Source organism: Schistocerca gregaria, chromosome 2, assembly GCF_023897955.1.
Source record: "Schistocerca gregaria isolate iqSchGreg1 chromosome 2, iqSchGreg1.2, whole genome shotgun sequence".
Taxonomy (NCBI): Eukaryota; Metazoa; Arthropoda; class Insecta; order Orthoptera; family Acrididae; genus Schistocerca; species Schistocerca gregaria.
In genome coordinates, this window is record NC_064921.1 from 526,228,046 (window position 1) to 526,243,970 (window position 15,925).

The 15,925-nt window shown below is 37.9% G+C and overlaps 1 protein-coding gene across 1 annotated transcript in view; it reads left to right on the forward strand.

Annotated features, from left to right (window-relative positions):
* LOC126330326 (alpha-1,2-mannosyltransferase ALG9) overlaps window positions 1–15,925 on the forward strand; it is a 120,148-nt gene that overhangs the window by 39,684 nt on the left and 64,539 nt on the right. The window contains exon 7 of the mRNA XM_049996348.1: window positions 10,566–10,760. Coding sequence (XP_049852305.1) covers window positions 10,566–10,760 — 195 coding nt within the window. The remainder of the gene's footprint in view (window positions 1–10,565; window positions 10,761–15,925) is intronic.

A 15,925-nucleotide genomic window follows, 5' to 3' on the forward strand; every position in this document is an offset into this window, starting at 1 on the left:
CGCGGCTGATTTAAAGGCTAACATCTAGCAAGTGTGGTGTCTGGCGGTGACACCACAATATGTTTTGCCCCTTTAGGGATTGAATTTCCAGAAACACTGGAACAAGTGTTTATTATTACTATTATTTTTAATTCCTAGCCGAGAAGCTAGACACAAATTTTTTTGGATTCAGTTTTAAAAATGCTTTCATAATGAAATATTTTCATATTACATATCACCCCTATTTCATCCCCTAAAAGGATAAATGTCCAAAAATAGTGAAATGAATTTTTTATTTGTTCTAACAGAGAAGCCAAATACAAATTTTCATAGGTTTAGCTTAAAAAATGATTGCATAATGAAATATTTCCACAAAAACTTTCATCCCAAATATCACCCCCAGAGGGGCTGAATTTGCAATAAGCTGTTTTTTATTTGTAACTGTGAAGTCAAGTACCAATTTTCTTAGATGTGGCTTTGAAAACACTTTAGTATTTCTTTAAGAATGAGTTTTCACCCACTACTTCCTCCCCATAGGGGTTAAATTTCCAAAATTACTGAGTGTGGCTTCAATAGCCAGAGACTGCGGTCATGTGTGTGTGAGTTCTGTTTGCATTGAGTGTGTGTGTGTGTGTGTGTGTGTGTGTGTGTGTGTGTGTGTGTGTGTGTGTGTGTGTGTATGTATGATATATCTCTGGACGAAGGTATTGTTGGCTGAAAGCTCATTTTCTGCCAGTCTTTTTGTTGTGCCGAGCTGCGACTCATCATCTCCGCTATATGGTAAGTAGCAGCTATCCTTTTCATAATACTGTCAAAAGTACTGAAACATGTATTTCTTTATTTCTGATTGAGAAACCAAAGACCAATTTTCATAGGTCTAGCTTCAAATTGCTGTAATAGTGACATATATTAAAAACCCTTTTGTCCCCTGTTTCATTCCTTGAGAATGGAATTTCGAAAAATCCATTCTTAAATGACACTTACAGTATAAGATCAAGACCCTCTCCATTTATCAAGTTTCTAGCCTTAACGGTTTGGTGCTGGACAACGATGAGTCAGTCAGGACATTATTTTGAACACTATGAAACGAATTGTCATCTCTGTGTCAAGGAAGCCACTTCAGAAATAGTGTACTAGTTATTGTTCTTTAGTTCACAAAAATATATACCAGATGACTATTAATGCCTTTGAGAGAGAAAAATAGATCATCAGTTACCTTTCGATATCTGCCCCGTTTTCTGTCGGCGACCTCTTTGTGTTTTGCCAAACACCTTTATTTTACTGAGATTGTCATTGCAACATCAGGAATTATTATTATTATTATTATTATTATTATTATTATTTCTTTCTTATCTCAGACGTTACGTCTGGTCTAAAGTAGAAAGTGACGCAGACCTTGATCAAGCGTGACTTCCTTTTAACTGTATGGTATATGTTATATTGCATTTAGGAACTTTCAGGTGATTGAACATGTATCAATAATTGCGGATTTCTGTAGTTGTATATATAAGTTTGGATGTAGCTGTATTGCATTGATGTACTGGTAGATATTGTGTGGTATGACTCCTGTAGTTGATAGTATAATGTCAACTTTATCCTGATGCCACATATCCTTGACTTCCTCAGCCAGTTGGATGTATTTTTCAATTTTTTCTCCTGTTTTCTTTTGTATATTTGTTGTATTGGGTATGGATATTTCGATTAGTTGTGTTAATTTCTTCTTTTTATTGGTGAGTATGATGTCAGGTTTGTTATGTGGTGTTGTTTGATCTGTTATAATGGTTCTGTTCCAGTATAATTTGTATTCATCATTCTCCAGTATATTTTGTTGTGCATACTTGTATGTGGGAACGTGTTGTTTTATAAGTTTATGTTGTAAGGCAAGCTGTTGACGTATTATTGTTGCTACATTGTCACATCTTCTGGTGTATTCTGTATTTGCTAGTATTGTACATCCGCTTGTGATGTGATCTAATGTTTCTATTTGTTGTTTGCAAAGTCTGCATTTATCTGTTGTGGTATTGGGATCTTTAATAATATGCTTGCTGTAATATCTGGTGTTTATTGTTTGATCCTGTATTGCAATCATGAATCCTTCCATCTCACTGTATATATTGCCTTTTCTTAGCCATGTGTTGGATGTGTCTTGATCAATGTGTGGCTGTGTTAGATGATACGGGTGCTTGCCATGTAGTGTTTTCTTTTTCCAATTAACTTTCTTCGTATCTGTTGATGTTATGTGATCTAAAGGGTTGTAGAAGTGGTTATGAAATTGCAGTGGTGTAGCCGATGTATTTATATGAGTGATTGCTTTGTGTATTTTGCTAGTTCCTGCTCGTTCTAGAAAGAATTTTCTTAAATTGTGTACCTGTCCATAATGTAGGTTTTTTATGTTGATAAATCCCCTCCCTCCTTCCTTTCTGCTTAATGTGAATCTTTTTGTTGCTGAATGTATGTGATGTATTCTATATTTGTGGCATTGTGATCATGTAAGTGTATTGAGTGCTTCTAGGTCTGTGTTACTCCATTTCACTACTCCAAATGAGTAGGTCAATATTGGTATAGCATAAGTATTTATAGCTTTTGTTTTGTTTCTTGCTGTCAATTCTGTTTTCAGTATTTTTGTTAGTCTTTGTCTATATTTTTCTTTTAGTTCTTCTTTAATATTTGTATTATCTATTCCTATTTCTGGTCTGTATCCTAGATATTTATAGGCATCTGTTTTTTCCATCGCTTCTATGCAGTCGCTGTGGTTATCCAATATGTAATCTTCTTGTTTAGTGTGTTTTCCCTTGACTATGCTATTTTTCTTACATTTGTCTGTTCCAAAAGCCATATTTATATCATTGCTGAATACTTCTGTTATCTTTAGTAATTGGTTGAGTTGTTGATTTGTTGCTGCCAGTAGTTTTAGATCATCCATGTATAGCAAATGTGTGATTTTGTGTGGGTATGTTCCAGTAATATTGTATCCATAATTTGTATTATTTAGCATGTTGGATAGTGGGTTCAGAGGAAGGCAGAATCAGAAAGGACTTAATGAGTCTCCTTGGTATATTCCACGCTTAATCTGTATTGGCTGTGATGTGTTATTATTTGAATTTGTTTGGATATTAAGTGTGGTTTTCCAATTTTTCATCACTATGTTTAGGAACTGTATCAATTTAGGATCTACTTCGTATATTTCCAATATTTGTAGTAACCATGAGTGGGGTACACTATCAAAAGCTTTTCAGTAATCAATGTATGCGTAGTGTAGCGACCTTTGTTTAGTTTTAGCTTGATATGTCACCTCTGCATCTATTATCAGTTGCTCTTTACATCCTCGTGCTCCTTTGCAACAGCCTTTTTGTTCTTCATTTATAATTTTGTTCTGTGTTGTATGTGTCATTAATTTCTGTGTAATGACTGAATTAATATTTTGTATATTGTTGGTAGGCATGTTATGGGGCGGTATTTAGCTGGGTTTGCTGTGTCTGCTTGATCTTTAGGTTTCATATAAGTTATTCCATGTGTAAGTGTATCAGGGAATGTGTATGGGTCTGCAATGTAACTGTTAAATAATTTAGTTAGATGTGAATGTGTTGAGGTGAACTTCTTCCTATACCAGAAATTTGCTATTTTATCTTTTCCAGGGGCTTTCCAATTGTGAGTAGAATTAATTGCTTTGGTGACTTCATGTTGCAAAATTATCACTTCAGGTATTTGTGGTTCATCTTGTGTGTGTCTGTTTCTGCTTCTATCCAACGTGCATGCCTGTTATGTTGTACCGGGTTTGACCATATGTTGCTCCAGAAGTGTTCCATGTCTGTTATGTTTGGTGGATTGTCTATTTTAATGTGTGTGTTATCTATTGTCTGGTAAAATTTCTTTTGGTTTGTGTTGAATGTTTGGTTTTGTTTCTTTCTATTTTCACTTTTTTTTTGTATCTTCTAAGTCATTTGGCCAATGCTTGTAATTTCTGCTTCTTTTTATCTAATTGCTCTATCGCTTCTTGTTGTGAGATTTTACCTAACCTTTTTCATTTTTTTCCGACATTTGATCTCTTATAAATTGTGTTAGCTGTCCAATGTCTTTTCTCATTTTTTCTATTCTGAACTGTAGCCTGTGTTGCCATTTGTGGATTTCTTCTGTGTGTTGGTTGGTTCTGATCTCTGCCTGGTGTGTATATTTAGAGTAGTGAGTGCCCCTATATAAACCAGTAGTTGTAACTCTTCCATAGTTGTGTTTTCATTTATTTTTTTGTGTATGATTGTGTTGATAGTTTTTATTGTTGTTTCGAGTTGTGGGTTATTTGGCGGTCTTTGCAAGAATGGTCTAATGTCTGTATTTGTGTCTTTGTATTCTATATATGTCAGCTGAAAGTTTTCTTCTATACCTAACATGTGTGTCACTTCGTGTTCTATTTGTACTTGTTCTGGTGGCAGTCTTAAGATTTCGTTTTCCTCTCATTGTTTAATTGATGTGTGTTGTTCTTTGTTTGTTTGCTCTGGGATGTGTGAGTCCATCACTGTATTTTCTTCTTCTTCTGATTGCACATTATTTTGTTCCAGTATTTGTTGTACTTGTTGTTTGATGTTTTCTAATTCTGACTGGGGTATCCTGTTATTTTTTATTATTACACGGATCTGATCAGCTAGTCATTGTTCTGTTAAAAATTTTAATTCTGGGTATCTGGTAATAAATGTTGTGTATACTTGTGATCTGTATCCAGTTGTGTTGGTTCCTAGGTTTGTTGCTTGGTAATAACAGAACATGAGGTGTCGATTAACTTCATCTGACCATCTCATCCTCTGTCTTTGTTTTCCTTCTAGGGTGCTTGCAGGAAGCATATCCTGCAAAACACCTCTACTTGGATTTAAATCATTTTCCAGTTGGCTAGCAGTGTCGTTACCATTGTGGGCGGGCTTAGGTTTCAAGCGTCGTCCCCGACCATGATGGCGCTTGTCCGAGGCTTCTTTAGTTGTATCCTGAACCAACTAATCACACTAAAAGGGGGGTTAGCCCTATTAGTCGTTTGTTCTTCTCGTCGCCTTTTACGACTGGCAGAACATACCGGAGGCCTATTCTTTTCCCGGGCCTCCACGGGGATTATTATTATTATTATTATTATTATTATTATTATTATTATTATTATTATTATTTCACACTCATTGTTTCCATGGTTAATTTTTTCTCATGTTACAGTTTATATGTACGGGAACATAAGTATGTATGTATATATTAAACCGGGGACCTATAAACAACAGAGTGGCTTCGTCCCACCATCAGTGGTTCACAACCCCACAACAGATCACAACAGTCCACTCATACCACCACCGCCTCACACCGAACTCAGGGTTATTGTGCGGTTCGGCCCCCAGTGGACGCCCCCCCCCCCCCCCCCCCCCCTTCTCCATCTCGTGTGGTGATCGTCTCTTAGCAGATAAGTTTAACCCCAAATGTTTTTCGTGCTAGAATAAATACGGTGTACGCATACGTGGAAACAGTGGTTGTGCAGCAATTGCCGACACAGTGTAACTGAGGCAGGATAAGGGGAACCAGCCCACATTCGTCGAGGTAGATGGAAAACTTCCCTAAAAACCATCCACAGACTGGCCGGCACACCAGACCTTGACACTAATCCGCCAGGCGAATTCGTGCCAGGCATTAGCAAGCCTGCTCGCTTGGGAAGCAACACATTAGACCGCACGGCTAGCCTTGCGGGCAACACAGGTATAATGAACTTACACAAAAGCATCATATTTCATATATCCTGCTGTACTTCTTTTTCCTCCTCCTCCTCCTCCTCCTCCTCTTGTTCTTCTTCACTTTTTCTTATATCTTCTGTTAGGTCGGCTTTGACAGTATGGTTTCAAACTATGTTTGTGGTAGATGGTGGCTGGATGCTCTGCCTGACACCACCACTCGCTCCCCGCACCACACGTATATTCCATCCATCTATGTATGTAGTAATCTATGTTGAAGTGTGAGAATGTTTTCTAAATTTTTTTTTAGTTTGTGTCTGAGGTGTTATTTATATATCTAGATGTGGAAAACCATCTAAACATCATGTACAGGCTAGTTCACCAGTTCTCTTCGGTAATCTACGAGGGAGATACAATCAAGGGCTGACTCACCTCCCTGTCTGTATCACAGAGGTGGCACTTTAAACGGGCTAAGCTGTCCAGTCGGGTACGTATACTGGTGTAGGAATAAAACCAGTGTCATTTTCAGTATTTGCCACTCCACAGTATAGTTGTGCCTGTGTACTGAACCAACTGGAGTGTACACTGGAGATAAAGCTAAGTGCTCAGTGACAAACCAGATAATTCTTATTAAGTCTAGTAGATTTCATTGCTTCCCTAACTTTTCTGGTGAAATTTAATGCAGATCCATTGACTAACTTCCTCATTCCATAAACTGAGCTGGAACTTGGTGTACCTTGGTTGTCCTCCTCCAATAGTCATTTGGTCTTCAGTGTATTTATGCACTAATTGAAAACAATGCCCTAATTTGATATAAATTAATCAAACCTTTATGATTCAAAAACATATTTATCATTTATATTGTACTAGCAAGACCCGTTCGGATAGCCAAGCATGTTAAAGTGCTTGTTTCTGGGATACGGGGAAGTGCGCTGGCCACGGGTTGAATCCACCTCACAGTTTATTGATCGAGGTCAGTGTGGTGATCAGCCTCATGTGATGTTTAGATGAATACAGTGCCGTTTCCCACATTCCACCTCAATTAAATGACACACAAACATTTTGGAAAACAATGTCGTATCTGACCACACTCTATATCCTAGACACAGACAGAAGGGGAATATGGATGGGAGGTGGGGGAGTGGTGACCTGATCATAATAATAGGCTATATACAGCTATCACATTCAGTGAGATAGCAGACATACTGTACTACTCCCAATCCACCGCTGGATGAATGTGTCTCACTTGCATGGGAAGAGAGGAGTCAGTGTACAGTCCATACTACAGGAATTTACAGAAGTATCTGTTGAAATGTGATCTCATATACTTGGAAGACAACGTAAGTAGTTGAATATGGTAATACTTTAATTATGCCAAGACATTGTACCTCTAGCCTACCTGTTGCTGTTTTACTGTTGTATGCTGCTCTTAGTTTTAACACCTTTTGCTCATTTTACACATAATAAGCACTCATCAACATCAATTACATTTACAGCACATATTAGACATGTGATTAAGGGATTTTTTTAGAATGGCTACAGTGATGAAGTTGGTGGTGGTGGTGGGGGGGGTTATTCGATTTCATCCAAAATCTTACAGTGTGAGCTTTGCAGTTGGTTGTTTGTTTTGTGGCATTGAGAACATATAAAACCAGAGTCACCTCCTCCCGCTCCTTTTTTCTCATTTGCAGCTCATGCACAGGAAGGACGGTTGCCATGATATAGCCCACTTTGTTCTGATTTTCTTGTAATTAACAATAAGTGATATTTATGTTGGAGGAAGAAATACTGTGCAGTCATTTGTTGATTAGACTGATAAGTGCTGAATCATGCAACTCTTTTGTAAACAATACCTATCCTTTCCATCAGTTCAACATGGCAAGAACACTAGGCCGACAAAATGTATTCAAAAAGATGTCATAATTTTAAAAAGATCTGTGTTGATGTATTAAATCTACATTTACCCTTCCTCAGGATTCGTCTAGTGAATCCGAACCGTCTATGTGTATCTCTCACAACTAGATTCATGTCATCATTCGATCATAAATTTCCCTGGGTGGATATTCTTTTATATTTGATGGTTGTGACTGATTTCAGGGAAAGACTGGTATAGGTGGAAGGGAGAAGACGAGGTGACTGTTGGGTTTGAAAGTAGGAACTTTGCTGCTGTAAGAGCTGTAAGAGAGGAGGAGAACTATCTGGGAGATTTTTTTATGACCAAAGTTAGTGGTGCACTTATGGGAGAGGAAAGTGTAAAAGCATTTATTATTGTAGATGTTGAGAAACTTGATGCTGAAGCAGATTCAACACATTATGAAAGGGGTGCAACTGTTGATGTGGAGATATACTTGAATTTAGTTGGTTTTATAGGGACAGAGGTTTGAGTAAAGATCTCAAGAAAATAGAGGCCATTGTTGAAGGTGGTTACAAATTTGACAACTGTACATACACACACACACACACACACACACACACACACACACACCAGGTTATATCAGATTTCCACACATTTTTACTGTGATCTGTCAACATTACTGTTTGAAATGGCTCAGCTGTCTGCTGATAGATGGGGAAGTTGTTGTTATATTGGCACTGATGGTAGACTAGTACAACTGTTCTCTGGCATACACATCGCATTCCATGTTATCTTGTTAATGAGTAATTTCTGTATGGTTCTGAACTCATAATAATCACCTCACGAGGTGTTAAATTAGTTACATGAGCAATATAGTTTTGTTTAGGAAGGAAGACAGATAGATTTGGGTTTAACGTGCTTTCAACAGTGAGTTCATAATAGGTGGCACACAGTGTCAGGTGGAAAAAAAATTAGCCATTTACTCTTCAAAGGAACCTCCCTGGCACTTGCTATAAGCCATGTAGTGACACCACAGAAAACCTAAGCCTGAATAGCCAATGAGGATTTGAACTGCAATCCTCCTGAATGTCTTACCACTGCACCTTCTGCTTTGTTTTTGTATAGCATTTTCTTAAGGAGTTGTTTTGTGAATTTATTTGTATCCCATCCTCAAACTCTTATCAGTGCTATGTTCTGTTCCTCTTTAAACACTGAGTGAGGTGGCACAGTGGTTAGCACAATGGACTCGCATTCAGGAGGACAGCGGTTCAATTCCCAGCCATATTGATTTAGGTTTTCCGTGATTTCCCTGAATCTCTTCAGGCAAATGTCAAGATGGTTCCTTTGAAAGGTCATGGCGGTCTTCCTTATTTGTCCTTCCCTAATCCTGTGAGAATAATGCCTCGCTGTTTGGTCTCTTCCACCAGATCAACCCAACTCCTCCTTAAACCATTAAACACACATGAAAGATTTTTTGAAATCATCAGATTATTATGTCACATCTGTATTTCACTTATATGATAGTTGATTTAGGACACTTTTAATATTATACTTTTTTTTCATTCTGTAATGAACCCCATGGATTTACATAGGCTGAATGATTAACTAACTTGATCGGCTGTGTTTGGCGTGAACGTATTTCATGAACTTGTGAGACTCGGTGTATGCTTTCTCCACTGGCATGAGCTATGCTGTTTACACTCCAATCCTTCTTGCGTCAGATTTCAAATCTAAATGGGAAATTGTATTGCTTTTTGTTAACTGCACAACGTGCCACATAGCATCTGGTTCTTTGTTGACAGCTCTTACATCTGAATGTACATCATTATCCATTGTATTAAAACTTTTAAATAGATTTAATGTCTAAGAGTTCATGATCTGTTTCATTTTCTCGCATCTCAATACACTCTAATTGGGCAATAAAATTCAATCCATAATTGATTACATAAATATTTTTAAGTAGTGAAAGTTGTTATAGTGTTGAAATATTGGGCAGTACTTCATTTACTATTAATTATAGGCTTTAATCATATAATTTTGTTTTGACCTTTAATTTTTTATGAAATCCAAGTGAAACAATATATTGTTCCTAAAAAAATGAGCCATTGATGACTTGATTCTTTGAAGGAGTATTTAAATTTAATGTTTACATTTGTTTCATTATTATCTCAGTGTTAAAGACAGTGAAGCATCAAATGCATTTCTTACTGATGGTAAAATAAGTGTGTTGCGGTAAGTGGTATATGAGGTGTGATATAATGGAAAATTTATTTACCATACATGTGCTTGTTGCTGTAGACATAACAAAGAGACTATATCATAGCTATTTACAGTCAGTCTTAAGATATGGGGTTGTTTTTGAGTGGAGCATTATGTGCCTAGGTAATTCCAGAGAAAAGAAGGTCATTAGAAATTTGTGTGCTGGAGGGAACCATGTCACCCTTCATTTAAAAACCAGGGGCTTCTAACTGTTCTCTATGTTTACGAGCCAATCATCTTTTAAGACTGTAACTCAGAATTATTAAAGGAAGAACATTTTGATCATTCACTTAATAAAAGAAATTAAGATCACTTTATGCTTAGTGTTAACTGATCCGGATTATATGCTCAGGCACCACAATATAAGGGAGTGAAAATCTACAACAAATTTAGAAAAAACAACAACAACAAAATAGTAACTACATAATATTTTTGCTATAGAACTGACACTGCTCAGTGGGAAGAGTTCATTGAGGATGAACTGTGAATGGATAATTTAATCAGGATGTCACTTATCATCACCGTTGTGTAAATACTGCTGTACAAAATAAAAATGAGAAAAAGAAGAGAACCGTATTATTCAGTTTAAAATGCTGATTTATCCCATTAATATAATTTTATATTAATTAATTATGTTACTCATTTTTTTATAACACCTGTATCCTAATACTCATTTTTATATTACTCCTGTACCATAATTGCATTATTAGTAAATTTATATTATGACCTGAATAAATGACAATTCACAATGCTTAATTTTAATACTGATTTTTTGTTTTAAACAGCTTCCAATGGTGAAAACAGACTCTTCATATTTTGGTCGACTTGTTATTGCTCCATACAATATCGTTCACTACAATATATTTACAAATCATGGACCCAATCTGTATGGCACAGAGCCATTTTCATTTTACTTTGTTAATGGGTTCCTGAACTTCAACTTTGTGTTCTTCGCAGCTTTATTCTCTCCTCTTTTTCTGGTGAGTAGAATGTCAAAATGTGATTACTGTTATTTACTTACATATATCACTAGAAACCATGTTGATAGGATGAAACTCGTTGGTTGGAACCTGATATTGTCGGGCAACATCAATAATCAAATGAAAGGAATGGATTTTATTATATCACCTGTGTGCTTTAATAATCTAGTTTCTTGAGTTTCTGCATGTAAATTTAATATCTAATAGCCACAGTTCTCACATTTTCATTTGCGTCGGAAAAGTAAACCGATTTTGTGACATATTACAAGTTCCTAATCAGGGGAGAATTATTTAGTTTCATCTGAATGCTTCAGTAGTTACGTTTTTGAATATCTGTGTATTATTAGACATCAAAGCAGTCTCAGGACTGAAGACCACAACAACAACAACAACATTAGACACAGTTTCTGCGTTTTCGTCAGGGTCAAGATTAGAGTTGCGCAGCATGTGCCAATAGTCCGTTTATCTGCGTAGATTAGTTTTCCACCATCTTTAGTATGGACAGGACTGCGATTGTTGTGTGTGGATGCGAGCCGAGTTAGCGACACTTTGCTCTCAGCTTCAGGATGTGATGGCTCTGGTTACACAGCTTGAGGCTGCAATGGATGTGCACCGCTGTTGTGGGCTGGCCTTGGGGATCCAACAGACGTCCAGCACGTCTGAGTGCTCTGACTGATCCTCATCGGTGGCCAACTCAGTTACAGCTCGCACTGAGGCCGACCTCTCACCTGTGGTCGAATGGGGGGTTACCCCGGTGCGAAGCAGGCGGTGAAAGACTTCCCAGGTGGCCACACCGGTTTGTCTGACAAACAGGTTCCAGGTGCTGTCTGTGGCTGACACTGTCGCTGAGCCAGATGCTGTCGCCTGTCTTGTTTCAGAGGAAACCACTCAGCCTGCAAGATCTGGGCAATCACAGAGGGTGGGATTATTGGTAGTTGGGAGCTCCAATGTTAGGCGTGTTATGGGTCCTCTTAGGGACTTGGCTGACAAGAAGGGTAAGAAAACCAATGTACAGTCCGTGTGCATACCAGATGGACTCATTCCAGATGTGGAAAGGGTCCTCCCGGATGCCATGAAGAGCACAGAGTGCAGCCATATACAAGTGGTTGCTCATGTTAGTACCAATGATGTGTGTCACTTTGGATCAGAAGAGATTCTCTATGGTTTTGAGCAGCTAACAGAAGTGGTAAAGGTTGCCAGTCTTGCTTGCAAAATGAAAGCAGAGCTGACCATTTGCAGCATAGTCAACAGGATCGATTGTGGACCTCTGGTACAGAGCTGAGTGGAGGGTCTGAATCAGAGGCTCAGGCGGTTCTGCGACCATGTAGGCTGTAGATTCCTTGACTTGCGCCAAAGGGTGGTTGGGTTTCGGGTGCCATTGAATAGGTCAGGTGTCCACTATATGCAGGAGGCGGCTATTCGGGTAGAAGGGGATGTGTCGCGTGAACTGGGTGGCTTTTTAGGTTAGAGGGTCTCGGGGAAAACACAAGAAGGGCGCAGGCTGAACACAGGAAGAACGTAAATACAGGAACCATTTGTATAACAATTGTAAATTGTTGGAGCTCTGATGGGAGAGTACCAGAGCTCCAAGCACTAATAGAAAGTGCTGATGCTCAAACCGTTATAGGCACTGAAAGCTGGCTAAAACCAGATATAAGCTCAGCCAAAATTTTTGCGAAGAACCTAACACTGTTCTGAAAGGACAGGCTAAACATGGTTGGCGGTGGCATGTTTGTTGCTGTTAGAAGTAGTTTAACTTGTTGCGAAATTGAAGTAGATACTTCCTGTGAGTTAGTATGGACAGAGGTCATTGTTGACAACTGGAATAAAATAATAATTGGACCCTTTTACCGACCTTCCAGTTCAGATGATACAGTTGCTGAAAGGTTAAAAGAAAACTTGAGTTTGATTTGAATCATGTACCCGACTCATATGATAATAGTTGCTGGTGACTTTAATTTACCCTTGATATGTTGGCAAAAATACATGTTTAATTCCGGAGGTATGCATAAAATATCATCCGAAATTGTGCTAAACGCATTCTCTGAAAATTATTTCGAGCAGTTAGTTCATGAGCCCACGCAAATAGTAAACGGTTGTGAAAACACACTTGACCTCTTAGCATCAAATAATCCTGAGTTCATAACGAGAATCAAAACCAATTCAGAGATTAGTGAACACAGGATTGTCATAGCGAGATTGAGTATTGTAATCCCCAAATCCTCAAAACATAACGAAAATTATACCCATTGGGGGGGAGGGGGGGGGGGGGACAGTTAAAATTTCACTTGACGCCTTCCTGAGAGACAGTCTCCACTCATTTCAAATTAATAACATAAGTGTACCCCAGATGTGGTTTAGATTCAAAGAAATAGTATCGGCAGCAATTGAGAGATTTATACCAAATGTATTAACAAACAACGGAGCTGATCCTGCTTGGTACACAAAACGGGTTATAACACTGTTGCAGAAACAACGAAACAAACATGCCAAATTAAAACAGACGCAAAATCCCCAAGATTGGCGATCTTTCACAAAAGCTCGAAATTTAGCACAGACTTCAATGGTAGATGCTTATAACAGTTTCCACAACGAAACTTTGTCTCAAAACCTGGCAGAAAATCCAAAGAGATTCTGATCGTATGTGAAGTATGTTAGTGGCAAGAAACAATCAATGTCTTCTCTGCACAATAGTAATGGAGATACTATCAAAGATAGTGCTGCCAAATCAGAGTTACTAAACACAGCCTTCCGAAATGCCTTCACAAAAGAATACGAAGTAAATATACCAGCATTCAAATTGAGAACAGCTACTAACATGAGTAATGCAGAAGTAAATATCCTCGAAGTAGTGAAGCAACTTAAGTCAATTAATAAAAGCATGTCTTCTGGTCCAGACTGTATACCAATTAGGTTCCTTTCAGAGTATACTGATGCATTAGCTCCATACTTAACAATTATATACAACCGTTCGCTCGACAAAAGATCTGTACCCAAAGACTGGAAAGTTGCATAGGTCACACCAATATTCATAAAGGTAGTAGGAGTGATCCACTAAATTACAGGCCCATATCATTAACATTGATATGCAGCAGGATTTTGAAACATATATTGTGTTCGAACATTATGAATTACCTCGAAGAAAATGGTCTATTGACACACAGTAAACATGGATTTAGAAAACATCATTCCTGTGAAACACAACTAGCTCTTTATTCACATGAAGTGTTGAGTGCTATTGACAAGGGATTTCAGATCGATTCCGTATTTCTGGATTTCCGGAAGGCTTTTGACACTGTACCACACAAGAGGCTCGTAGTGAAATGCGTGCTTATGGAATATCATCACAGTTATATGACTGGATTTGTGATTTCCTGTAAGAGAAGTCACAGTTCGTATTAATTAAAGGAAAGTCATTGAGTGAAACAGAAGCAGTTTCTGGCATTCCCCAAAGTAGTGTTATAGGCTCTTTGCTGTTCCTTATCTATGTAAATGATTTGGGAGACAATCTGAGCAGCCATCTTTGGTTGTTTGCAGATGACACTGTCATTTATTGACTTATAAAGTCAACAGAACATCAAAACAAACTGCAAAACGATTTAGAAAAGATATCTGAATGGTGCGAAAAGTGACAGTTGACCCTAAATGATGAAAAGTGTGAGATCATCAAGATGAGTGCTAAAAGGAACTCCTTAAACTTCGGTCACATGATAAATCAGTCAAATCTAAAAGCTATAATTTCAACTAAATACCTAGGTATTACAGCTACAAACAACTTAAATTGGAACAAACACATAGGAAATGTTGTGGGGAAGGCCAACCAAAGACTGCGTTTTATTGGCAGGACATTTAGAAAATGTAACAGACCTACTAAGGAGACTGCCTACACTACACTTGTCCGTTCTCTTGTAGAATACTGCTGCACAGTTTGGGATCCTTACCTGATAGGACTGATGGAGTACATTGAAAAGTTCAAAGAAAGGCAGCATGTTTTGTATTAACATGAAATATGGGAGAGAGTGTCACAGAAATGATACAGGATTTGGGCTGGACATCATCAAAAGAAAGGCGTTTTTTGTTGCAATGGAATCTTGTCACAAAATTCCTATCACCAACTTTCTTCTCTAAATGCAAAAATATTTTGTTGACACTGACCTATATAGGGAGAAACGATCACCACAATAAAATAAGGGAAATCAGAGCTCGTACGGAAAGATATAGGTGTTCATTCTTTCCATGCGCTATACGAGATTGGAATAATAGAGAATTGTGAAGGTGGTTCGATGAACCCTCTGCCAGGCACTTAAATGTGATTTGCAGAGTATCCATGCAGATGTAGATGTAGAAATGCTGAACTTTCACTGTAATGTTGATAGAACAATTGAAATAAATCCATTCGGAACAGTAGCTACCCACTAATTGATGGAGACCTTTTTTGTTCCTCATGTCCTGAAAGTACTTAATTCAGATCATTCTGCAAGAAAACAGTGGCCAGATGAAATTCCCTTATGATGTCCTGTCATTCAGAGAATTCATGAATTCGATTAAATGATGCTGGTGGTCTCACAAGGAACCCCTTGAGTGCCAGTTCCCTAGTTCATTCTTTAGTAAGGCTCATTTGAAAGTATTGTGTTAACAGTTACTATATGAAAAATATTAGCTGCTAATGACAGCATGTGCATCAGAAGGGTGACAGGAAATGAGTGTCTCGAGGTGCAGAGATCAACCTTCTATGGGATGTATGTATTACACTTTACAAAATGGACATTGTCGACATTCAAGAAATGTTCAAAACAAACCATTAACTTGCACCATGAACACTGAATAAAAATTGGCATGCCACGGTGATCACAAAGGTTAGCTCCATCCAGAATGAAAGCAAATTCCTTGGGAGTTACAAACCGTCTGGAATGTTCAGCTAGGTATCCACTGTTAAAAAATGCATATATAATCCTATTAGTATAATGAGGTGATGAGAACTGATTGAATGTAATGCCAACTTGAAGGCATAACTGCATGTGGTGTTTTATAGGCATGGAGAAAACAAACATCCAGAGGCTTAATTTGTCGAGTGGTTCCAGATGGTATGAGATGCAATGTCACACACTTTTCAGGAGGGATAGTTTACTCTACAGGAGTATGATTTTTATATGCATACAAGGAAT